The sequence below is a fragment of the Sinocyclocheilus grahami genome, unplaced genomic scaffold (assembly GCF_001515645.1).
Source record: "Sinocyclocheilus grahami isolate Dianchi unplaced genomic scaffold, SAMN03320097.WGS_v1.1 scaffold535.1, whole genome shotgun sequence".
Taxonomy (NCBI): Eukaryota; Metazoa; Chordata; class Actinopteri; order Cypriniformes; family Cyprinidae; genus Sinocyclocheilus; species Sinocyclocheilus grahami.
In genome coordinates this window covers 817644-845535 of record NW_015505714.1, presented here as the reverse complement: position 1 = coordinate 845535, position 27892 = coordinate 817644, and the positions used below count along the sequence as shown (strand labels likewise).

The 27892-nt window shown below is 36.4% G+C and overlaps 1 protein-coding gene across 1 annotated transcript in view; it reads left to right on the top strand.

Annotated features, from left to right (window-relative positions):
- The window catches only part of LOC107555460 (multiple C2 and transmembrane domain-containing protein 1-like), a 146659-nt gene that overhangs the window by 112802 nt on the left and 5965 nt on the right, over positions 1-27892 (top strand). The window contains exons 3-12 of the mRNA XM_016238275.1: positions 1434-1576; positions 1689-1768; positions 1971-2082; positions 3087-3257; positions 3370-3449; positions 3544-3655; positions 5199-5237; positions 8848-9012; positions 9110-9240; positions 12734-12920. Coding sequence (XP_016093761.1) covers positions 1434-1576; positions 1689-1768; positions 1971-2082; positions 3087-3257; positions 3370-3449; positions 3544-3655; positions 5199-5237; positions 8848-9012; positions 9110-9240; positions 12734-12920 — 1220 coding nt within the window. The remainder of the gene's footprint in view (positions 1-1433; positions 1577-1688; positions 1769-1970; positions 2083-3086; positions 3258-3369; positions 3450-3543; positions 3656-5198; positions 5238-8847; positions 9013-9109; positions 9241-12733; positions 12921-27892) is intronic.

Genomic DNA, 27892 nt, shown 5'->3' with positions numbered 1-27892 from the left:
TGAGCTACGTCAACTTGAATTTTTCTCACACAAAGCAATCGTATACTAATGTAGCATCACATTCACTCTGTTTATTGCTGACACTGGATCGTGCATCTGCATAGGGACACTGAGGTTTCTGCAGAGCAGAACGTGAGCTGAATTGAATCATTATGTGGTTGATTTCCCCTAAACCCAACACTTCATTTAGTCAGAATATTGACATTTCCCCTGGCATCGATGTTTGTCTTTGTCAACGTAATGAGATCTAAAGTATCGCTTATTAGAATTGCTTCATTCAGAACATGTTTACTGTGGTTTGGCACAACAGACTGTTATTGTCCATTTATTTGTTGCATGTTGTGCACAGAATGTTACTTTACAATTGTTACAGTATCATTTGCATATATATATTTTCTTGAATTTGAGTATTTTCAGTATTTTGGTTAATTTTCAATACAAATGCTTATTTATTAATTTAAAAAGCTTATAAATGTTCATGTTGCTTCTGTTTGTAAAGAATGATGCCATATTTTATATTAAACCACATACCTTTCTCAATTTGTCAGATGGTGATTTGGTAGATATTATGCTATGCTTCATGTCTCAGAATACTATAATATAGTAGTTCCTGATTCACTGCAGATAGAGCAGGGCGCTGTGCAGATTTTCCACTGAACAAACAGGGACATCTAGTGCTCTCTTTTGGAAACTACTATATTGAACTGAGTCGAATGCCAGGATGTCACTTAGACACTCTTCATGTATTAACATTGTGGAATATCACATTCACACACATTCAGTGTTATAATATGCTCTGTAGTTGTTCTTTCTGTTGAGTCTTGTTATTTGCTTAGGGTATATAATGAGGCTCTGTCATGTTGATTATTACTCATTAGTGTATTTGTTTGTTTATGGTTGTGCTCACTGTATTCGGTATTACACTCATGTAATTTTAGTGCTTGAGCCAATAAGAGCTGACAGTTAAGGTCACGTGACCCAAGTCTATTTCAGACCCATTTATAAACACTGTAGACAACTACTCCATGAGAAAGAAAAAGCCCTTCAGCAAGAGAAAGAGACAGGGATAATGAATATGTGCATATGAGCTACAGTATGTGTTTGTTGTTGTCAAAAATAATCATTTCTTGCATAATCTCAGTCTGAGACTGTTTAATAGCTAGATGATGTACATTTTAAGTAGATACTAGAAGGGCTGTGTAGAATTTGGAATTGAGTAGAAAATGCAAATTCTATTCCAATTAATTTCCTCAGTAAAGTTTTGTCTTTGTTTTGCACTATCTTTAAAGGGTTTCCAAAATGCTGTTTATTATAAACTAAGCTGGTCATATAACACCATGTTCTAGTTTTATAGAAGAAAAAACACGTTATTTGCTACTGTTTATTTTTGAAAAACAGTCAAAAAATGTTTGTGTTTATTGATGTATTCACAGGGACCAGTGACCCATATGTGAAGTTTAAGATCGCAGGGAAAGAGGTTTTCCGCAGCAAAACAATCCACAAAAACCTGAACCCAGTATGGGATGAGAAAGTCAGTCTGCTGGTGGAAAGTTTGAGAGAGCCGCTCTATGTGAAGGTACATGATAAATCTACTGTATGCTGGCTTTACAGTCACAGTAACTCCTGCTTCTGCTCTTTGGTGTGTGAAGTGACATGCCTTACTTCCGGGTGTTTTCTTTCTTCTGCAGGTCTTTGACTATGACTTTGGGCTGCAGGATGATTTTATGGGCTCTGCATATCTCCATTTAGAGTCCCTGGAGCACCAAAGGTCCTCTGATGCTTTGTGACACACTGACGCATCTGAAACACAATCTCAAGTGTCACAATATTAATTAATTTACACTGCTGCCCTCTAGTGTTTATAAATATGTACAAACACATGACTGCTGTTGTTAGAAATGTAGAACACATAATGATTGATCGTGGCAGGATTTTGGTTGTTCATACTGTAGGTTCTCTCTCCCTTTTAGGACCTTGGATGTGACCCTTGACCTCAAAGATCCCCACTATCCCAACCATGACCTGGGTTCACTGGAACTGGCAGTCACACTTATTCCAAAAGAGGGAGACTTCAGGGCAGCAGTGAGTTTTCTTTGATTTACACAAAAAAATGTAAAGGTTTGTTTGTTTTAAAGATTTTTTTTCATACCTTTCTCAATTTGTCAGATGGTGATTTGGTAGATATTATGCTATGCTTCATGTCTCAGAATACTATAATATAGTAGTTCCTGATTCACTGCAGATAGAGCAGGGCGCTGTGCAGATTTTCCACTGAACAAACAGGGACATCTAGTGCTCTCTTTTGGAAACTACTATATTGAACTGAGTCGAATGCCAGGATGTCACTTAGACACTCTTCATGTATTAACATTGTGGAATATCACATTCACACACATTCAGTGTTATAATATGCTCTGTAGTTGTTCTTTCTGTTGAGTCTTGTTATTTGCTTAGGGTATATAATGAGGCTCTGTCATGTTGATTATTACTCATTAGTGTATTTGTTTATGGTTGTACTCACTGTATTCAGACTGCCTTTGGCTTCACACAGCACACTCATCCTCTCTCACTTTAGTGCTTGAGCCAATAAGGGCTGACAGTTAAGGTCACATGACCCAAGTCTCTTTGCCTCCACTTTTTCAGACCAATTTATACACACCATAGACAACTACTCCACAAGAAGGAAAAAGCCCTACAGCGAGAGAAAGAGGCTAGATAATGAATATGTGCATATGAGCAACAGTATATGTTTTTCAAAAATAACCTTTTTTTGCATCATCTCAGTCTGATAAGACTGATAACTAGATGATGTAGGATTTTAAGTAGTTAACAGAAGGGCTGTGTAGAATTTGGAATTGAGTGAAGAATGCAAATTCCAACTCATTTTCTCAGTGAAGTTTTATCTTTTTTGAAGTATTTTTAAAGGGTATCAAAATCACTGTTTATTATAAACTAAGCTGGTCTAATTTTGTAGAAGAAAAAACTTTATTTACCCAAGTTTCTCTTGAAAAATGTATTAATGTATTGTGTATTTTTTGTTGCATTTACAGGGACCAGTGACCCATATGTGAAGTTTAAAATCGCAGGGTTTCCGCAGCATTGATGTATTCACAGGGACCAGTGACCCATATGTGAAGTTTAAGATCGCAGGGAAAGAGGTTTTCCGCAGCAAAACAATCCACAAAAACCTGAACCCAGTATGGGATGAGAAAGTCAGTCTGCTGGTGGAAAGTTTGAGAGAGCCGCTCTATGTGAAGGTACATGATAAATCTACTGTATGCTGGCTTTACAGTCACAGTAACTCCTGCTTCTGCTCTTTGGTGTGTGAAGTGACATGCCTTACTTCCGGGTGTTTTCTTTCTTCTGCAGGTCTTTGACTATGACTTTGGGCTGCAGGATGATTTTATGGGCTCTGCATATCTCCATTTAGAGTCCCTGGAGCACCAAAGGTCCTCTGATGCTTTGTGACACACTGAGTAAGAAATGTAGAACCCAATGGCAGGATTTTGGTTGTTCATGCTGTAGGTTCTCCCTCCCCTTTAGGACCTTGGATGTGACCCTTGACCTCAAAGATCCCCACTATCCCAACCATGACCTGGGTTCACTGGAACTGGCAGTCACACTTATTCCAAAAGAGGGAGACTTCAGGGAAGCAGTGAGTTTTCTTTGATTTACACAAAAAAATGTAAAGGTTTGTTTGTTTTAAAGATTTTTTTTCAGCAAGCACACATTCAATTCTAATAATATTTGACAATTTTACTGTTTTTTATTTGTATTTTATTTTATTTATTGATTTAAAATCTTTCCAACTCAAACTTTTGAACAGTATAGGGTTTCATATAATACATGACTGCTGTTGTTAGAAATGTAGAACACATAATGATTGATCGTGGCAGGATTTTGGTTGTTCATACTGTAGGTTCTCTCTCCCTTTTAGGACCTTGGATGTGACCCTTGACCTCAAAGATCCCCACTATCCCAACCATGACCTGGGTTCACTGGAACTGGCAGTCACACTTATTCCAAAAGAGGGAGACTTCAGGGCAGCAGTGAGTTTTCTTTGATTTACACAAAAAAATGTAAAGGTTTGTTTGTTTTAAAGATTTTTTTTCAGCAAGCACACATGTTTTTTATTTGTATTTTATTTTATTTATTGATTTAAAATCTTTCCAACTCAAACTTTTGAACAGTATAGGGTTTCATATGGTTTCATATATTATGTCACCCATCTTATTGCAGTACAGAAGACTACAAATGTGTTCTCTGGTCTGGATGAGCCAGTGTCTGACCTGGAAAGGATTTCTATTGCATACATCTGAGAGAAATCGATTGTCTAGACTCTAGAGAATACGCTCAGTGTTGGCAGGTAGAATTTCAATGAGAGGAAAATGAGTATAGTTATCCATTAGCCAGCTAGTGCCCTAGCAAATGCACCATTAACATTGTTAATGCTCGGGCTTGCATACTGCTTACTTCATACAGTACCATATGCTACTATATACTTCTTTTATAAACTTTAGAAATTAAATTTTTGAAGCCGGATGAAAATGCAGTGCTAAATGTTAAATCGCGCAATAATATGCTACTTTGTTATCACATGACTTAATGTTGCATGTTTAGTAAGTAAGTGGAGTCTAGTTTTTAATCACAAATAAATATGGGTATTTTGTTTTCAAATCTAATTTTGTGTAAAAAATAAAATCTCTTCTTTTATTAACATGTATATAATAATATATATTTTGACAGCATATAGTTAGTGGAGAAAGGGATGCTAAAAATATAAAACATTATTTCTGGTTCCTTTACTACACCAGAAATGGAATGTCAAGTTGAAGCACATTGCACATATTAAACATGCTACAGTATACTGCAGAAATAGTGGAGTGTTATGTGTTATGCTATTCATAATATAGACTTTTTTTTTTTTTATTAAAAAATGGATCAACAACAATTACTTACTCTATAATGCAGTGACTTAACAAAGCTTTGAATGACAACATTTTCTTTGTTTTTGTGTGATTTAGTGGTTTTATTAGCTTTTAATGGCTCCTCCCCAACCATAGCTTCCCCGGGCTGCCTCCTTTTGACCCCTTGACTCTTCTGAACTGTATTCAGACAGGATGTCAGGTTCATCTCTGACACCCTGTTAGAGAGACCAAGGGGTGGCTTTATAACGCTTTATAATGTCTCATTCACAGACCATGCTTATGAGAAGGAGCTGGAAACGATCCAGTAAGGTAATAACAGCATGTCCCACCTGTACTGATCCTCCGCCTTCTGCAGTTCTCTGCTCAGACTGAAGGGGGCCGTGATCCCCAGTCCTTTTTTTTATTAAAATTTTTTTTTACCCTCACTTTTTTTGTTTCAGTTGTAAAATCGGCTTTTGCTGACTTTATTTTCTATGTGCTGCAATATACATGGTAAGAAACGCTGCCATCTAGTGTACAGATAAGAAAGTGCACCATTGTCAAGTGCAGGACCCCAAGTTGTTTTGCCTTAAAGGCTGAAATTTGCCATAAAAATCTGTTCCAGATACAAATTCAGGGCCACCGGAGTTTCATTTGTGTATTGCAGCAACTGACAGAGAAAATAAAGCATACTTTGTTTTTGTCATCTTCTTATTGCATCGACTGCACGGTGCATGTTCTGCAGTGTTCCCTGAGGAAATTTCGCACTTTATTGCTTTATAGACAAACAGGATGTGATCAGAGCAACCACTTTTATAACCTGGTAATTTTGCATATGTAATGCTATGAGTATACAAAGTTCTTTTCTTACCATGAAAATTGTGCATATTTTGCCCGATTTAATGCCTCATTTGAAGCATGATTATTTTATTTTATTTTATTTTATTTCTTGGTATTGTAGATTTTTGTGGTGGGTCTGTGCACAATAACTTTTTTTTTTTTAATTGTATTTGTTGCTGTTTATTTCAATGCTTTATCCATCCATCCAAGTGACAATGTTTCTGAATTTGATATTTTTGTATAACATATTTATTAAATATTAGAGTTATTATCATTAACTAAAACAAACACCATTAAACACATTTTTGTTAATTGAAATAAAGCTTAAATAAAATAAAATATGAACAGTAGATCAAAAACTTGGTAACTAAAATAAATTTAAGCTGAAGCACTTAAATCACTTCCTGTAAATAAATAAAATAAAACCAAAACATAAATTACTTTTATCTTAAATAAACATAAATTTAAACAACAAAGTCATATAAAAAAAACAATGAAATGAGAAAAGCAAAACAAAATATTACATTAAAATGAAACTGAAAATATAAAAATAATTCAAACATTTTTTAAATAATAATAAATTATATATAAGTAATACTAAAACAACACTAAAATATTTGAGTAGTAAATATTTCAAAGAATTCTCAAGAGAGCAGGTACTCTAATGGTGGTGGTGGTTTTTTGTTTGCGTAATTTTTTTAAATGTTAAGCTGTTCCTCATCAATCTCACTATTAATCTTTAAGTTGACGTTCTATTATAGGTTTTTATTTATTTTATAGTTTGTATTTTCTTCTTCCTTGTGTTGTGAATGGATTGTTTTGTATGAAAGTGGCATGTTGGCCCGGGATGGGAATAATGTACTCTCTTTGTCTCTGGTTCATGCATGCATGTGTACGGCAGACCTTTCTGTTGTCTGCTAAGTGTAAGTTTCAGTGATAATTTGTGGTCTTCAAGTGATCTCAGTTTAACACTAACACACAACCTAGTTGCATTGATTTGTGCTACTCAAGAGAACAAACTGCACAGCTCTCAGCTGCATGTTCCCAGCAGTGGTCAAGTATCTCCTGTTTTGCTTTGGCTAATGTTGGAGCCCAACTTTCAGAGAGGCCCAAAAACATGAAAGTGGCTCTCCAGCATGTGGATAAGGACGTCCTGCTGAAAGGCTTACCCCACCCAAGCCTTTGAAGCTCCAAAGTGGGCCATGTTGGCTGCGTCTCGGGAATTTAACAGTGCTACGATAACTACTTTTACACAGCTCGCGGTGCACACTTGGGTGTTTCTTCTATTTATACTCCCTATATATCTTTCATTTCCAAAATACTGTAAATGATGAGCTCTGTAGATGCAAATCAAGCGGGATTTGTAATTGATACATCTCTTAAATTAAGACTTCTGCTAGGATATATGAATATAAAAAAACTTCACCCTTAAGTGCATGTAAGAACAAAATTAATGCTAACACAGCTGTTAGTACTTGCACCCAGTTCTACTTTTTGAATCTACTTCATGGTTTTATGCTTTTTTCTGTTTTAACCATCATTTCACTGAGGAAATGCAGCCTTTTTAGACACAGTTAGTCAACATCAAAACAAAACGAGCTGCTTGTTTTTGGTCGGCATCATGGGCAAAGATCACATTAGAGCTCTGAATGCTCATGTTAACCCTCACACAAAAAGAGTAAGCTTACAGTTGTTGTGTACAGTCAGAGTATCACACTAATATCTGGAGAGAATGTCATTAGCTGCCTGCTTTTAACATCAAAGCTGTGTTTTTTCAGAACAGGTTTGCTCTGAGTTTAATAAAATGAATTTTAAGAAAAAAAGAAACACATTAATAAGTACTCCAAATTAAGCAAAGAGATATATGTTAAAATAGTTTGTTTGGCAAATGTCTTGCTCAGTTGAAGTTAACAGACCTCAGTTTCCAGATACTAAAAGACTGTATATGTTTGTAAGCTTTGGAGTCCTTGGGTGATCAAAAACTGCCCAGTTTATAATTCAAACTATACTGTATATTATTTATTACATAATACATATATATATATTACTAATTATACAGTAAGATCTCTCATTACTTGTAATTCATAAATGAATAATCATAAAATGTATATAATTTTAGTACTTGTTGTACTACATTTATTCTTGAAAAAAATTCAACAATAGCTTCATTTTCTATCCTGCAATTTTTTATTTTTACTTTACTTTTTTAGTGTCGTGAAATGACCTTAAACATTTATTTTCATGAGATTCGCCCTATTAGATAATGTAGACTGGATCTTAGAATAGGTTTAGTAGTTTTTTGCTGTTTATTTTATACATTGCTGTTCAAAAGTTTAGGGTCAGTTAGATTTTATTCAGCAAGGATGAATTCAATTGATCAAACGTGACAGTAAAGACATATGTAATGTTACAAAAGATTTCTATTTCAAATAAATGCTGTTCTATTGTACTTTCTATTCTCAGAACCACTGTTCTTTATACTTTATCATCCATAAAGAATCCTGAAAAAATATATATCACGTTTCCACAAAAACATTAATCAGCACAACATTGATAATAATGTTTCTCGAGTGGCAAATCAGCATATTAGAATGATTTCTGAAAGATCATATGACACTGGAGTAATGATGCTAAAAATTCAGCTTTGCTGTCACAGGAATAAATTACATTTTACTATATGTTAAAAGTAAAATAATAATAATAAAAAAAACATTTACCGTATTTTCAATTGTAGTAATATTTCACACTATTTACTGTTTTTACTGTGTTTTTTTACTGATGTCTTTCAGAAACGTTTAAAAATCTTGCCGACCCCAAAATTGTGCAAATGCGTGTATATTCACGTTTTACTCATGGAAAGTTTGTCTTTGCAGTGCCATGCATTCTCTGTGTGTGTGTTGTCCTATCACGTCCCCGAAATATGTGTCTTCCATGTTGCTGCAATTTGTTGCCGCACTATTTTTGCATCACATTTTTGACCACAAACACCTTGTCTGCCATTCAGCTTTAATTTCACTGACTTTCTCTTCACATTGGATTGTATCTTGCCTGACGTGAGTGTGTGTATGGGGGGGTGGGGGGTGTTTGTGTCACATTGCAGCATCAGAGTCTGAGGTTATCAGACGTTCACAGGAAGGCTCAGCTGTGGAGAGGCATCGTTAGCATTAGTCTCATCGAGGCCCATGACCTCCAGCCTATGGACGCCAATGGCTTAAGTGACCCTTATGTCAAATTCAGAATGGGACATCAAAAGTACAAAAGTAAGGTAGGGTCCACATGAGCTGTAATCAAGTTACTTGTTCATTTGGGACTTTTTCTTTCATGTAAGGCAAATTCTGATCAAGTGTGTTTCTTCTGTGCAGACGATACCAAAAACACTAAACCCCCAGTGGAGAGAGCAGTTTGACTTCCACTTGTATGATGAACAGGGCGGTTTCATTGACATCACCATCTGGGATAAAGATGCAGGGAAGAAAGATGACTTTATGGGCAGGTTGGTCACGTACTTGACTTTTATTGTGTATGTATGTGGAGTTTTGTTATTCTCACACTCTCATGGGTCCGAGGTGATTAATTATGGCTCATAATTACTGTAGCTTTTTGGCAACATGAGAATTAGATATTCACTGCGGTAATTGGATAACATTGTGCAGTTCAGAGTTTTCCAACCTGTCTTAAGTGTCACCATGCCTACTTATTTATTATTATGCTTATATGCTTATTGCTATTATTATGCTTCATAACATCGGTTTTCATCAGACTTCAAAAGGGTTACAAGATGATTTAAAATAAGAGAACACAAGCTTTAAAATAAACTAAAACACAAAGTCAAGTCAAGTTTATTTGTACAGCGCTTTTCACGATACAAATCATTGCAAAGCAACTTTACAGCAAATTAAGTTTCTACAATATTTAGTGGTAGCTTATCAGTGGTGACTGTCAATGAATGTACATATGGCAGAAATGTACGGAAAAATCAATTAAAGACGTAATAAAACAGACGATGAACACTATTAACAGCAATTATTATATGATGCAATCAAACTTATAGCAAAATGTGGTAGTTCTGTAACAATCAAGATGTAAACTGACATCATATATCTTATTTTAGTTTGTCCCCTCTACATCTCCCATGGTCTTGGAAAACCTGGATATATGAGGGAATTTTAAAAGTGTGATTTCATTCAAAATAAATACATCATTTTTACAATAAATATATACATTTTACTTGTAATGTTAAGCTCTAAAATATTTTAATGAGAGAATTTACCATTTGTGATTTAAAAATAAGTTTAAAAATGCCTTAATTTGTGATTAAGTTTCAATCAACTGCAATTTCATTCAAGTGGAAATTCATATAAATTCATTATATAACTTAATATTCTGTTATAGAGCTTTATATTCAGTTCTTGAATCTTAATTTAAATTTCATATAATTTAATATAATTTTTTAAGTATCTTAGTCTACATGGGGGTCCTTCTAATTGGGGGCCGTGGAGTCAAAAAAGGTGAGAACCACTACCTAATAGATTTATAGAGTAAAAACTGTTACTACAGTCCATGTCGAACAGAATGCAACTCCTCTCTGAAAGAAAAAATTATTGTTTTTCCTTTCTAAAAAGTAACCATTCCATTGGTATTCAGAAGTGCTTGTGATCTAAATGACAATATACAAGAGATGGAGAGTGTGCAATAATATTTGTATGGTAATCGCTAAAATCACTCCTAGTGATGAAATGGTATGTAGACTGATGCATTAATAAAAACCAAATTCTTTGTTTAGTGTTTTTAGGTTTTAATTGTAAAAGTGTATACTGTATACTGTATACTGTCTGTTTCATAGCCAATCATTAATGCAAAATAAACCCTGACAATGTGTTAAGGACCTCAGTGCAAAGCTCCTTTCCAAATAAATAAATAGACACAATGTATATGTATTTTTATTATGTAAGTGGAAAGAGACTGCACAGTGATGTTAGATACAATTTACCTGTATTTTGTTATTGACCAAATACTTATTTTCCACCATAATTTGCAAATAAATTCTTTAAAAATCCTACAATGTGATTTTCTGGATTTTTTTTCTCATTTTGTCTCTCATAGTTGAGGTATACCTATGATGAAAATTACAGGCCTCTCTCATCTTTTTAAGTGGGAGAACTTGCACAATTGGTGGCTGACTAAATACTTTTTTTCCCCACTGTATATATATATATATATATAAATACATAAATAAAAGTTTGACTGGTAAATGCTGCAATTGACCAATCAGAACCATAATTCTACAGAACTGTATAATAGGCCTACTATTAAATAACAGGTTTACTGTATGGTATGTTGCAGCTAAAGTAATTCATGCTTCAAACTGTCCTCTCATAGACAGTTCCTGTGTGTAAGTGAGAGAGGGAGAATGAGGGAAAGAGTTTGAGAATTGCAGCCTTTGACAAAACCCCATGAGGAGTGATTGACTGTAGAGTTAATGGCTGTGCGATGTGGGAACGAGGCAGCCAAGTTTACTTAGTTTCCTGTCCGTCCCCTACACCAGTCCTCCTGTTCATAGAGGTGGCATGTCAGGATCAGTCGGGTGGCATTCTTGTAATTGGCTATTTCTCTCCACTAAACGCTAATCTACTTGAGTCCTCCTCTGACCATGAGTTGTCCAGCGCTATCCAGCACTGATGTTCACATTAGTTACTCCATTCAGGATCAATTGAAGCTTTCCGTACCTGCATGATGTTCCTGTAGAGAAGAACACATTGTCACAGTGGGAACATGCAGTGGAATATTTATAGAGTATTTGCTGGGAACAAACTATATTCTAGTGCAATTATTCAGCCGTTTACTCTCTTGTGGTTTCTTTGTGCCTCATGCACTTTTTCTCTCTCGGTTTTCTTCTTTGTTGTTGGGGGAAGTTGAAAAAAAGTGATAAGTTACTTCTGACTTTTTAAAGATATTTGAATGTAACAGGATTGCTTTACCTATTATTAAGAGTAATCACATTAAAAGCGGTCTCATTTACAGTTCCAACATAATCTCATACTGATATAAACTGCTTGAATTATTATTGTTACTATATTATTATCTCATATAAATATTTTTTTTATTAATAGTAGTAGTAGTATACTGAAAAAATATATACATACACATAAATTAATATATAAATACATAAATAAATAATCTTATTGACCCCAATCTTTTGAACAGTATTGTACCTTTTCTTTTCTTTTCCTCTTAAATCATAATAAATAGTTAACATTCCAGTTTTGACTTGGAAATGAGCAAGTCATCACCTCTCACAATCAATACATAATGCAGCTGTTTTATCAAAGCAGCAAAAATCCATCAAAAATATTTAAACAAACTAATTTTATAATTGATAATTAATATTTTGGAGCAAAGCTATGTTGTGACAACCAGTTGCTTCCTCGACCAAAAACACCTGTTATGTCCACTACACATTTTAAACTTCACATTTACAGTGTTTGTGTTTATTGTACTGACATTTTTATCACAACCAAGTTTTTTTTATTATTATTAGTATACTTGTATAGATGAGTGTCAGTGAGGAGCTTAAGATCAAATAAGAGACGTGTGATTTCCAATCAAAGTGTAATTTTGTCAAATTATGCAAAAAGTTTAAAAATAACTTGTAAATGTGTATTTAAGATACATAAAATGCTAGCAATAGAATTAGCCTCAGCATAGAAGAGGAGACGGACAGTTTTATAAGATAAATGTATTTTCCATTAATGTTATTTCCATCATCAAAATGAAGGTTTTGAATTGTGGTGGAAATTACATTTGTTTAAGTGAAAAAGGGTCAGAAGTGCCCGCAGTTAAAGATACAGCCATTCAATGAACATTTTGTTTAGGTTTCTTTCTTTCTTTTCTGCTGTCTTTCTCTTGTCATGCATTTGAAATCCTGTAAGACAGCATGTGTTTGTGTAATGATGTTGATGATGATGATGGTGTTGTGTGTGTGTCAGGTGCCAGGTGGACCTCTCTCTTCTCTCAAAGGAGTGCACACACAGACTGGACCTGCCTCTGGAGGAGGGTGAGGGCTCACTGGTGCTGCTGGTCACGCTCACAGCCTCTGCTGCTGTCTCCATTTCTGACCTGTCCGTCAACATATTGGACGACCTCCACGAGAGGAAGGAGATTCTCCACAGATACGTAAGGACAAAGCTCTTATATTCAAAACACTTTGAGTGTGCCTACAGCCAACAAGAAATATGACTAGACAAACATGCTACATAGCATCTTAATGAAAATGTAAAAATGCATAACAGACTCTTGTTTTGTTGTTGAGAAAAACCAGTGGCCAGATTCAGGAAACATTCTTGAAATTCTTCTTAAACTGCTTTATTCTTATTTTCTATGTTAAGAATTAAGTTATGGACATGTTGTATTCTTTTGTATTTCCAAAAACATTTCATAAGAATGTTCTAACTTTTGTCCTCTTAAGCTTGTTCTAAAGTAAATGTTGAGAAGAGTTTGAATTCCTAAAAAGAATGTTCTTATAAATTTGTGTAAATAACCCCCCAAACAGTTGGTCATGATTACGTGTATGAAGTGACTTTTTTACAAAAATCAAATGTGTCCTTGTTTTTAATTTTATAATTACAAAATTTTGGTAGCATTCAGCACGTGAGAGTGCCCATAAAAAGGACTTCAGAAAGACAGACTTTGAAGTGTTTTCCATTGAGCTGTTTACTAAGTCTTCGACAAGAACCGCCATACAATCAGATAACAAAAATAGGATGTTCTTATGAAAATATTTGAGAATTTCTTAAGAATGTTCAAGAATTGCAATTAGGAACGCCCTTACAAACTTCTTAGAGTTTATCTTTAGAAACTTAACTTCTTTGTTGAGGAAGATTTTCATGAATGTGATCTATAGTTGTCTCGTCTTATTCTAAGTGTAGATGTTTTTGGTAAATTGTAACCATTTTTAAGATAAGTTTGGCTGTTTTTCGATAAATGTCACTATAGAGTCACATCTCTTGGCCTAAACTTTGTGTTAGTATGTCATCAGATGTAGTGCTCTGATAAAGTAGTGTATTGAAGTGTTCTCTCTCAGTGTATATGTGCCTCATATGCATAGACGGGGCTGAATTGCGTCTCAGTTGGCGCCGGGTTCTCAGACCTGGCAGAACCTCAGTGATATGACCTCCTTTTGAAAAGCGCTCAACCTCTGGGGGCCAGAGATTGGTTCAGGCCTGTAGAGAGAAGGATCGGGCCTCCCCGCTCTCTGAGGAAAGGGAGAGAGGAGCTGATTGGGATAGAGAGCTGTGAAGGAGAGCAGTAGTGGGGGGCTGTGACAGGCTCTTTTCAGGCAGGGTGTGCTCTTGAAAGGCCCGGGCTGAAAGGAGCCCAGTGTCCCTATGCGGAGGCCCTTGGCCCATCATGGCCCCGAGGCCCTCCAGTCCTCACTCTAGCACAATGCTCCCAGCCTCTCGCTTTGTCTTTAGCCTGTTAACCCTTCGTTCGCTGCTATTTGCGGCTCTCTGCCACCTCTTTACATGCCAATAGAAAGGGACAGAGCTGAAACAAAAGGGCCACTTTTTGTTCACACTCGATACAGCTGCTCTCGGGGGTAATGCGACTGAAGAAGCTCCTGAATCGTGACTGTTTTAAGAGGCCCAACGTGTTTAGGTTTGTTTCAGCGCGTTTCGCTAACCTGGTTCTTGGCAAAACAGGTTTGTGCGCAATACTTTGCTCTAATTGAAGTGGGAAGTCATGCTGGGAGATGTGTTTGATCTTCGGTTAAGTACTGGTGGAAAACACTCCACAGGCCAAACGGCGGACAGGTGACCTACATAACCGTGCGAATAACGGGTTAGCAGCGTCGTGCTCTTCGATGCCATCTTGTCACCCCACGTCCACTAGGGGGAGCTGTTGGACCAGAATTGTAAAGCGTAATATGCGTCTCCTGACAAGAAAGGGGGGAAAGATGGGGTACTGGTCGCTGAGATGGGAGGGGCTGGTGTGCAAAATGAAAAGAAAAGCTATTTCACCTTGCCCAACACCAGTCTTTTTTTTTCTTTTCTGGTGGTAAAGGATAGATGTTTCGCTCCCTCGTTCCCCACCCGCTCCCCCACCTTGTACTCTGCATCCAGGCATTCATTAGCACCCTAGCCTGCAGTCCGATAGGGACAGATATGCTCAAGAAAAGATGGGGGGGGGGGGGGGATGGGACAGTGGATAAAAAAAGGACATTCATTTGTCCATACTATTAGCATATTCCCGGTTCCCTTCTTGACACCCATTCACAGAAGTGAATTTAATAAAGATGTACCTTATCAAGCGTGGCAGATAACAGAAAATGCCGGTGTTAGCGCCGCACAATACGCCTTAAACAGATTAGCTCGGGCAAAGTGGTAGTCCACCCACATTCAAGATAGACAGGGCCACTGCGAGAGTATGGGCTTCCAACGTTTTCCTCCTCTCTATCAGTGTATGATCAGCTGTCTGAGGATAACACGAGTTGCGGCGCAAAACGCCCATAACTAGTTATCAACGCTTGGTGTTAAAGTGCCAGGAGACTGCCGACGTCCTCCAAACAAATAAAGTGTTTAAGAGCGGGAGGTTGGGGGTAGAGACTGGGTGCTGGAGGTATAGAGATGCTGTGAAACTGCAGATGCTCCCAACTTAAACTGCGGCTGTCCTCACTTGCCGTGGATGGGGGTTGAGAGGGTGGGGGGGGTTTGCACAGAATGCAATTAAGTATTTTAATGCAGCATTGCACCAGCCTCAGATACATCATTAAAGTGGAGGAGGCATATCAGATGACTTTCAGCGCTTTGCGTATAGGGTGTGTGGGCCTGGGAGCCTTGTTAAGGTGTGTTAATGGCAGAGAATGAAGAATTGTCGTCTACCTGTCATTCAGCACGTCATGTCACATCTCCAACTCTTTAATTTACTTCACAAGCGTTACAACATGACATAGGTAAAAACTCATGTAAGTTTTTATTTTTAAGTAAACAAATCTGCCTAAAGTTGAGTTAGCTTTATCTTTCTGTGTGCGCACAATAAATGTATAAGACTGATAAAAGCTGGTAAGACTTTACAGAAGGTTGTATATGTAGAATTAAGGCAATAGTTAAAAATGAAAAATACTTTATTAACTTTTTATTTACATAAAAAATAGTAATTGATGAGCTAACATAATATATTAATAGTAATAATTAATCATATTTTTTTACATTTAACTAATAATTGTCAAACTAACAATGAACAATAGAATAATAATACATTATTTATACATATTAATTTATAAAAACTATTCATTGACATCAATTTACAATGAACAATGAGTTAGTATAATTCTAATGAAATAGTAATAATAATTATTATTATTTAATTTAATCATTAAGTCATAATAATAAATGTGAATTAATATGTGTGTATATATATATATATATAATATATGTAAGTCTTTGTGCTTCTGAAAAATTTTAGAACTTATATCTCTTTTCTATTCATAGATTTGCATTTAATCAGATTCTTTTAGTCATTCTCGATTTAAAAAAAATGAAAAAGATGAGCCTCAAATACGATTGCATCTTCATTGGAGCTCATTGATCTCAGTCTTTAAACAGTTATTTCTCAATATTCCCAGAGAGGAGGACTGTATCTCCGCTTCACAGCTGTTGTTGTAAGCAGAGCGAAATTATGCATTTTAATAGTAGCCGGGCGAGTGCGGGCGACTCGTGTGTAATGGACGTTAATGGGCATCAGGGCCAGGGTGACCTCTGTTGAAGTGGAGGCGCACAGTTCCTCTCTGGCCCTGTCACTCGCTTCCAAATCAAAATGTGAACAAGAACAGCAATGTGTGTGTGTAAGGACGGGAAGTAGGAGGAAAAGAGTGAGAGAGCAGCAAAAGAGGGAGGCAGGGAAGAGGGGGGTGGAAGCTGTTAGCATTCCATTTTTATTATGACATTTCACAGTCATCCGATTTAATGTCCCCTGACCGGATTGTCCGGCTGGAGACGGTGGGCTTGAAATGTTATTTAGAGCATTGATAAAAGGTGAGCGCCTGCGAGATGACAGCGAGTCATAAGGCTCTGCGCGGTGACATTCATTTTCTCCACAACAGAGATGGAATAAGACGTCATGGTGACAAGCTGTCACTCAAGACACAGCCCTGCCATCTCACACCTCCCCTTCTCTCGCTTTTCGGTCCCTACTGTCTGGTTGGGGGTTAGAAGGGGCTCTGAGTGTGTGTGTGCGCAAGTGCTTATGCGCTACCTCTTTCCTGTAATGGGACTAAACTGCTCTTCTCCTCGGCGTACCATATGAGTTGGCCTTGCCTTGCCGAAATATATTCTTCAGCCTTTCATTAAAAAAATAAAGAGGCCTCATCTCCTGAGCTTTTCAATCTCCTTGCCTGTCTTTTGAGGGGTCTGAAAAGCCAGCACCCTTTGCAAATCTGAAATTCCTCTGCTATGGAAATGCACCAGTTCCCTCCCCAAAAAATCTGTCACTTTTCTTCAAGGCTGCAATAATCACAAATAACAAGCCCTTGATATCTACTGAGAAATCATGGATTGAATGTATGTGAAAAAAAAAAAATTTCCCCCTCAATCATCACCTCCCCCCCTCCACTCGTTTGCTATCAGAGGATTTTCAACAATAATATCGTTCATAACAGGCAAAGCCAGTCCGAGTGTATAATGAATTAAGTCTGCAGCCTGGCCCGACTTGAGAAATTCAAATTATAATTATTCCTCTGGGTATGTGTAGGGCTTATTGCCAAAAAGTGAATTAAAGTGAAGTCTCCAGTGCTTTTGACGGCACACCAGTGAGATTGTGTCATCTCTGTCAGTCCAGCTCCATTCACTCGCATTTGAAAGTGTCTGTCTGGAAATGTCACAAGAGTTTCTTCGACTTTTACTGTGGTTCATATAGAGGGCAGAGATGTACAGACATATTTTATTTAATCTAACGGACAACTTTCCATTTCTGTGCATTTATTAGGCACACTTGCACGAAAGTTTTATTTCTCAGAGGTTGCTCTTTTATAGCTCAGGAGACTTCTAAGCTTCGTTTAATTTAAATTACTTAGGAAAAATAAAAATAAACAATTAAGATATTTGTTAGCATAAGAGAGCTTTACAATTTTTAATATTAGAGCTATTAAATACAATGTTATTTTAGAAAAAAATAGATTCTGATTTTTATTTTTATTTTTTCGTTTTTGGATACGGACACATTTTTTTTTTTTCAATTTTTTGTATACTGGCAAGTGTCCATCTCATAGTCCAAATCACTGAAATCAAAGTTCAGTATTATAGTGTAAGAATGACAACATATCCACATGTTATAGTCTACTGCTAATAAAATTATAATCAAAAAACACTTTTTAAAGGAGTATTTACTAGAAATACTATTTACCAGAATTTATTTAGGAGAAAAATGTAAATGTACAGTATTTCTGAAAAAAAAAAAAAAAACTTTTATTTTTATTTGTAAATAAAATCGATTAGTTGGATATGCTTTTGATTATTAAAATGTAATGGAACCATTAAAATGAAATCCAGAAAATATTGGAAAACAGAATTTGGTAAAGATAAAACTGTAAAACTCAATTAATTAGACTGGCTTTTTGATTAATAAAATTTAATTTAACCATTAAAATAGAGTATAGAAAAATGAAAATGGAAAAAAATGAATTTGGAAATAAAACTGATTTCATAGTGCCCTATAATTATAATTTTTTTTTTTGTGGTAATAAAAATAGATGTAAGTGAACAATAGCCTTTAAAATTACTTAAAATACATATATAATAGCAATTAGGCAATAATAATAAAGTTCAAATAAAGTACCAAAAGCAAGAAATCATATGGTTTTACTGAACAAAACTGTTAAAATACATAATGTATTATAAACAATAGAGCTAATGTACATTACGCATTACAACAAAGACCTGCAGAGGGCACCAACGGCCTGATGGTAATTTTTACACATTACTGTGCGATCTAATCCTTGTTAAATATTGACCAAGCATAATTTAATTAAAATGTCAACTTAATCTTTTATATTTGGCTATTTCTTTAGGACAGAAATGCTATAGCCACTGTAATTAAAAGAATATGGGGACATCGAAACGTGTAAACTCAGAGTGAGGGTTTGAGCTTTTATTTTGAAACCGCGATGTATTCTGAGTTTGCTTAGATTTATAAATGATTTACCTTACAAATCTGATGAAATGGCGCACATCGCGGGTTTAATGTATCATGCAGCCTTGGAAAACAGACTAATAATGTGTTTTATACATTCTCGTCTGTGATATGCGCCACTTCTGGTATTTTTACCGGTTAGTCGACAAGAGCAAAATTAAGTCGAGGATTTTAAAAAATCGACGAATCGCAACAGCCCTACACACTACCATTCAAAAATTTTTTTTTTTAGAAATTAACACTTTTTTTAAGCAATCATGCATTAAACCAGGGGTGCCCAAACTCTGTCCTGGAGGGCCGGTGTCCTGCAGAGTTTAGCTCCAACTTGCCTCAACACACCTGCCTTTAAGTTTCTAGTATGCCTAGTAAGAGCTTGATTAGCTGGTTTAGGTGTGTTTAATTGGGGTTGGAGCTAAACTCTTCAGGACACCAGCCCTTCAAGACCGAGTTTGGACACCCCTGCATTAAACTGATCAAAAGTTAAAATGTTACAACAGATTTCTATTTCAAATTAATTGTGTTCTTTTGAACTTTCTATTCATCAAAGAATCCTGAAAAAAATGTAGTGCAACTGTTCAACAACAATAATAACAATGATAATAATAAGAAATATTTACTGAGCATCACATCAGTATATTAGACTGATTTCTGAAGAATCATGTGACACTGAAAAATGAAGTAATTGCTGATTAAAATTCAACTTTGCCATCATAGGAATAAAATCCATTTTAAAATATATTAAAATAGATAACATTTATTTTAAATTGTAATAATATTTAATGTTATGTTTTACTGTATTTTTAATCAAACATATGCAGACTTGATGAGCATAAGAGACTTCTTTTTAAAAATAAATCTTACCCCAAACTTTTGAATGGTAGTGTAGTTCATCCCAAAATAAAACAAAATAATTTCTGCACCCTCATGTCGCTACAAACCCATGAGAGTTTGTTTCTTGCATTGAACACTACGGAGTCACAGTAGCTAGAAAACAACCTTTCCAATGCCTGCAATATATTCAATTTATAGAATAAAAAAAACCTAGCTTTAACATTCTACTTAGTATTTACATTTGTGTTAGACACTAAAAAGAAAGTCATTCAAGTTTGGAAAGACATGGTAATTAACTGATGACAGAATGTTCATTTTTAAGTAAATTATTTCTTTAAAGATGAAGAGTGTACTTTTTGCTCCACTAATGACATCCATCAGAATTGCAAAAATAAAGGTTGTTCTCAAACACTCCAAATCATCCACTGTTGGTCAGGCAAACAGATAGCATCATTGTCGCGAGTTTGGGACTATTAAAAATATTGAACACTGAAAAATATTTGCGTAGCTTTAGCGATTTTGCAGGAAAAGTCAGTTCTGAGTCTGTCCTGGAGGGCCGGTGTCCTGCAGAGTTTAGCTCCAACTTGCCTCAACACACCTGCCTTTAAGTTTCTAGTATGCCTAGTAAGAGCTTGATTAGCTGGTTTAGGTGTCTTTAATTGGGGTTGGAGCTAAACTCTTCAGGACACCGGCCCTTCAAGACCGAGTTTGGACACCCCTGCATTAAACTGATCAAAAGTTAAAATGTTACAAAAGATTTCTATTTCAAATTAATTGTGTTCTTTTGAACTTTCTATTCATCAAAGAATCCTGAAAAAATGTATCACAGTTCCCACAAAAATAAGTAGTGCAACTGTTCAACAACAATAATAACAATGATAATAATAAGAAATGTTTACTGAGCATCACATCAGTATATTAGACTGATTTCTGAAGAATCATGTGACACTGAAAAATGAAGTAATTGCTGATTAAAATTCAACTTTGCCATCACAGGAATAAAATCCATTTTAAAATATATTAAAATAGATAACATTTATTTTAAATTGTAATAATATTTAATGTTATGTTTTACTGTATTTTTAATCAAACATATGCAGACTTGATGAGCATAAGAGACTTCTTTTTAAAAATAAATCTTACCCCAAACTTTTGAATGGTAGTGTAGTTCATCCCAAAATAAAACAAAATAATTTCTGCACCCTCATGTCGCTACAAACCCATGAGAGTTTGTTTCTTGCATTGAACACTACGGAGTCACAGTAGCTAGAAAACAACCTTTCCAATGCCTGCAATATATTCAATTTATAGAATAAAAAAAAACCTAGCTTTAACATTCTACTTAGTATTTACATTTGTGTTAGACACTAAAAAGAAAGTCATTCAAGTTTGGAAAGACATGGTAATTAACTGATGACAGAATGTTCATTTTTAAGTAAATTATTTCTTTAAAGATGAAGAGTGTACTTTTTGCTCCACTAATGACATCCATCAGAATTGCAAAAATAAAGGTTGTTCTCAAACACTCCAAATCATCCACTGTTGGTCAGGCAAACAGATAGCATCATTGTCGCGAGTTTGGGACTATTAAAAATATTGAACACTGAAAAATATTTGCGTAGCTTTAGCGATTTTGCAGGAAAAGTCAGTTCTGAGTCTGATTTGACCACTTGTGTGGGAAATGAAGCTGAGAATCGCAGCACAAGAATATTAATCAAGGCTGCACAATCGGTTGCAGACAAGGTGTGAGGCGGAAGAAATAAACAGGAGTGACAAAGAGCGAGAGAGACAGAGAGAATTAGAGGCAGAGACGTAGAGGTCATTAGCACCGTCACTCTTAAGGTGGAGCATCTCGCGAGGTTCCTCTCCGCTAAGCGCTTTGCGTTCAACGTCTCTCTAATCGCCTAATCGACGCCTTTAATTAAGACATGCTCAATGGCAGACCACCCCCCTCCCCTCTCACACCCTTCAGCCTCCCCCTTCCCGCTCGCTGCACAGTTCTGCAATCGCCCCTTTACTCGCTCCTCTCCGGGGGTCCGGCCCACTATGTTGACCTCGTAGCACGGTCTGGCGTTCCCTGGGAAACCGTGGCCTCCTCATGAGCTCTGATTTCACACTCCTCTCCCGCCACAAAGCGCCGGCGCACAAAGCTTTTCTAAGAGCCCCGACTCGCTCACGGACTCACCGTCTCAATCGGCCCTGGCACCGAGGTGTCAGCCAACAAGGTTACGGGCCACGGAACAGTGCCTCCTCTAATAGAGAGCTCACTGGAGACAGGGAGAGTCCAGGAAAAGTGGAAGGCAAGGAGAGTGAACATAAAAGATAATGTGGCCGAGAGAAAAAGAAAAAGAGAGGGAAATCTTAGTTCTCGTTCTTGCATCACCGAATGTGGGTTTTTTTTGTCCCACCCCTCTTTTCTGTCTGTTTTTCATTGTAATTAATTGAGGCTTTTATCTGGAGTGCCTCCACTCCAGGCCAGCAGGATAAATGGTGACAGTGTGTAAAACCAACAGTATTTAGGGACAGGAGACTGCTTTCCTTCTGAATAGAGCCACTCAATACTTCACATAGATTGCTTCGGATGCAGACATTACTCTGGCAGTCGGCAATTTCCTTAACAATCAGTTTTCAAACAAAAGTAGGAACTGTTCTGCCCTCGCTGCCATCAGTGTGTTTGTATATATTAATGCTATGGGCGGTTAAATGCTCCTCTCATCATGCAGGTACTTCTGCTTAACACCGTTCCTGCATTTCATTTAAAATGCCTTCCAGACCTGAAAAATGTAATTACTGCTTTGTACGTCAGCGTGCCGCACGCTCATCAAATTGCAGCCGGAATGAGGTTGAACTCATCTCGCCGGTCTATGAGGATTTGCCCAGAATTAACCCACAGATAGCGTCTGCTCGGCCACACCTGGGGAGTCAAAGTTTCATTCAGTGCGAAGCGTGTAATTTGCTCAGACAGCTGCCTCACGAACACGTAGTAGTTTGTCGCCGAGGATGACCGAGTGTCAACGCGAGGATATTGAATAGGGTGGTACATTCTTGCGCCTATCAATATACATTTATTTAAGCAGATGCAAATTATTTTTGAATGATGAAAATACTCACAATTACTAGATGTCATGGCAAATTAAGCATTTGTGTGAATACTTTGTAAATGAGATGCTTGAAATGCTTTTATTATTTTTGCAAACACTTTTTCATGTAATAAATAAAAATGTGAATCCATAATTTCATCTCCTAGCTGAATTTCTGTAACTTGTTTTTCTGTATTTTTTCTACTACTCCATAAAAATACAGTATACTGTAAAATATACTGTACACACTTTTTGTTTAAAATTAAACTCACAATCTAGATTTTGGTTGTAACAATTTAGTCAACTTATTTTATTATATCAGACACATTCCAGCGTAATCACTGCATGTAAATACATCTGAGTATAAAAACGGTGAATTTAAAAAAAGATTCAGTCTGATCAATATACCCCTGAAATTGATATGCCTGGTGACAGCAAGGACTTTCCATTGATCACTGTGACATTTATTTTGCTTGTCAACTAAATGTCTTTGCTTCTTTTATTCGCATGCAGGGAAGTGAAGTGTTTCATACTGCATTTTAACTTTGCAGCACGTTTTAAAATTACCATTATGGATGTTATTCTTGGCCCCAGCTTTTAAAAATTATGCTCTGCAACAAACAACAAAAGTGCTCCCAATTGTTTTGTTCAGAGATTTGTTTAATGACTAAAAGTTTAGATCAAAGCTGATATGAAGAGTTTGTTGTTTAAGTTTTTGTTGAGAACAATATTCCTTTAAATTATGAACATTTATTTACATGCGTATATTAATAGTTTATTTCAAAGCATGTAGGACAGTGGATTATATAAATATGTCTCTAGAGTCAACTTCTTATAATAATGCATTTCGTACATGAATTAAAATATTCTATTGAACTTTTAAAAATATATTGATAAAAAGGATTATTAAAAAGTGTCTCACTTTTAATTTATCGATGTGAATGCCCTGTCAGCAACCGGAAAGCCTCATGATAATATCTACAATGATCTCCATATATTTTACCCAGAAAGTTTTCTACAAATTTCCCACATTCAGTCCATATGTATTTAATTCGTCATTCCTTTCTGTCCTCCGTCTGCGACCAGCTATGTGTATGTGTGTGTTCACACCAGACGGGGATAGAGATGTCCTCACAGTGCTCTAGGCAGAGCAAAGGCTGAAATGCTTATCTACCTGTGTGCAAACCACTGTATCGGTGTAACAACAGGAAACGACTCCACATGGGGGCAAAATGAATATATCAAATCAGCTCCATAGTGATAAGTTGCTGCTGAAGCTTTAGTTTGGGTAAAGACAGCAGTGTGGTTTGATCCAGCCCTTCAGGCTCACTGTCCCCTCACCTTTATCAGGTAGTTATTCCCCCCAGCGCACCACCCAGTGGATTACACCACAGTAAATTCAATGAAACTGATAAAGTTAATGTGTGTGTGTGTCCCTCACAGGCAAGAGTGACCCCTTCTGTGTAGTGGAGCTCAGCAACGATCGGTTACAGACGCACACCGTGTACAAAAACCTCAACCCAGAGTGGAACAAAGTCTTCACGTTGTAAGTGTCAAAAGCGTGTATCTGCATGTGCTAGAGTGCTTGCATTTGCATTTAATCACATATTTTCAGTCTGACAATTTATCATATATTTTCAAGTACACTACACTACTGATAAAAGTATATCAAATGCTGATATAAAAAAGTAAATGTATAAAATGTAAATATTTTTAAGTCTGCAAAGAATATGATAATTGCAAATTAAATCATGATTAATTTGCAGTTGATTTATTTTTTATCTATTTTGAAAATTATATAATTTGTCATTGTAAACCAAATAAAAAGATATTAAATGAAAAGTGGGAAAAATATATTTTTAATTCAGTGTATTGAAAAAGCTTAGTAATAAATACCGTATTTATGGGCTATGTGATTTATAGAGATATACATCCGAGAACTGAGGATTACAGGATAATGTAGTCAGGATTATTTAATTAAGCTTTGTATTGGTAGATGAATCCTGAGTTTGCTTAAATGATTTAATGATTTACCTTACAAATCTGATGAAATGGCGCACATCGCGGGTTTAATGTATCATGCAGCCTTGGAAAATAATGTGTTTGAAATGAAGCTGAGAATCGCAGCACAAGAATATTAATCAAGGCTGCACAATCGGTTGCAGACAAGGTGTGAGGCGGAAGAAATAAACAGGAGTGACAAAGAGCGAGAGAGACAGAGAGAATTAGAGGCAGAGACGTAGAGGTCATTAGCACCGTCACTCTTAAGGTGGAGCATCTCGCGAGGTTCCTCTCCGCTAAGCGCTTTGCGTTCAACGTCTCTCTAATCGCCTAATCGACGCCTTTAATTAAGACATGCTCAATGGCAGACCACCCCCCTCCCCTCTCACACCCTTCAGCCTCCCCCTTCCCGCTCGCTGCACAGTTCTGCAATCGCCCCTTTACTCGCTCCTCTCCGGGGGTCCGGCCCACTATGTTGACCTCGTAGCACGGTCTGGCAAGTTAAAATGTTACAACAGATTTCTATTTCAAATTAATTGTGTTCTTTTGAACTTTCTATTCATCAAAGAATCCTGAAAAAATGTATCACAGTTCCCACAAAAATAAGTAGTGCAACTGTTCAACAACAATAATAACAATGATAATAATAAGAAATGTTTACTGAGCATCACATCAGTATATTAGACTGATTTCTGAAGAATCATGTGACACTGAAAAATGAAGTAATTGCTGATTAAAATTCAACTTTGCCATCACAGGAATAAAATCCATTTTAAAATATATTAAAATAGATAACATTTATTTTAAATTGTAATAATATTTAATGTTATGTTTTACTGTATTTTTAATCAAACATATGCAGACTTGATGAGCATAAGAGGCTTCTTTTTAAAAATAAATCTCACCCCAAACTTTTGAATGGTAGTGTAGTTCATCCCAAAATAAAACAAAATAATTTCTGCACCCTCATGTCGCTACAAACCCATGAGAGTTTGTTTCTTGCATTGAACACTACGGAGTCACAGTATCTAGATGCCTGCAATATATTCAATTTATAGAATAAAAAAAAACCTAGCTTTAACATTCTACTTAGTATTTACATTTGTGTTAGACACTAAAAAGAAAGTCATTCCAGTTTGGAAAGACATGGTAATTAACTGATAACAGAATGTTCATTTTTAAGTAAATGATTTCTTTAAAGATGAAGAGTGTACTTTTTGCTCCACTGACATCCAACAGAATTGCAAAAATAAAGGTTGTTCTCAAACACTCCAAATCATCCACCGTTGGTCAGGCAAACAGATAGCATCATTATCGCGAGTTTGGGACTATTAAAAATATTGAACACTGAAAAATATTTGTGTAGCTTTAGCGATTTTGCAGGAAAAGTCAGTTCTGAGTTTTATTTGACCACTTGTGTGGGAAATGAAGCTGAGAATCGCAGCACAAGAATATTAATCAAGGCTGCACAATCGGTTGCAGACAAGGTGTGAGGCGGCAGAAATAAACAGGAGTGACACAGAGCGAAAAGACAGAGGGAGAGCGAGCTGGTTTAGGTGTGTTTAATTGGGGTTGGAGCTAAACTCTTCAGGACACCAGCCCTTCAAGACCGAGTTTGGACACCCCTGCATTAAACTGATCAAAAGTTAAAATGTTACAACAGATTTCTATTTCAAATTAATTGTGTTCTTTTGAACTTTCTATTCATCAAAGAATCCTGAAAAAAATGTAGTGCAACTGTTCAACAACAATAATAACAATGATAATAATAAGAAATGTTTACTGAGCATCACATCAGTATATTAGACTGATTTCTGAAGAATCATGTGACACTGAAAAATGAAGTAATTGCTGATTAAAATTCAACTTTGCCATCATAGGAATAAAATCCATTTTAAAATATATTAAAATAGATAACATTTATTTTAAATTGTAATAATATTTAATGTTATGTTTTACTGTATTTTTAATCAAACATATGCAGACTTGATGAGCATAAGAGACTTCTTTTTAAAAATAAATCTTACCCCAAACTTTTGAATGGTAGTGTAGTTCATCCCAAAATAAAACAAAATAATTTCTGCACCCTCATGTCGCTACAAACCCATGAGAGTTTGTTTCTTGCATTGAACACTACGGAGTCACAGTAGCTAGAAAACAACCTTTCCAATGCCTGCAATATATTCAATTTATAGAATAAAAAAAACCTAGCTTTAACATTCTACTTAGTATTTACATTTGTGTTAGACACTAAAAAGAAAGTCATTCAAGTTTGGAAAGACATGGTAATTAACTGATGACAGAATGTTCATTTTTAAGTAAATTATTTCTTTAAAGATGAAGAGTGTACTTTTTGCTCCACTAATGACATCCATCAGAATTGCAAAAATAAAGGTTGTTCTCAAACACTCCAAATCATCCACTGTTGGTCAGGCAAACAGATAGCATCATTGTCGCGAGTTTGGGACTATTAAAAATATTGAACACTGAAAAATATTTGTGTAGCTTTAGCGATTTTGCAGGAAAAGTCAGTTCTGAGTCTGATTTGACCACTTGTGTGGGAAATGAAGCTGAGAATCGCAGCACAAGAATATTAATCAAGGCTGCACAATCGGTTGCAGACAAGGTGTGAGGCGGAAGAAATAAACAGGAGTGACAAAGAGCGAGAGAGACAGAGAGAATTAGAGGCAGAGACGTAGAGGTCATTAGCACCGTCACTCTTAAGGTGGAGCATCTCGCGAGGTTCCTCTCCGCTAAGCGCTTTGCGTTCAACGTCTCTCTAATCGCCTAATCGACGCCTTTAATTAAGACATGCTCAATGGCAGACCACCCCCCCCTCCCCTCTCACACCCTTCAGCCTCCCCCTTCCCGCTCGCTGCACAGTTCTGCAATCGCCCCTTTACTCGCTCCTCTCCGGGGGTCCGGCCCACTATGTTGACCTCGTAGCACGGTCTGGCGTTCCCTGGGAAACCGTGGCCTCCTCATGAGCTCTGATTTCACACTCCTCTCCCGCCACAAAGCGCCGGCGCACAAAGCTTTTCTAAGAGCCCC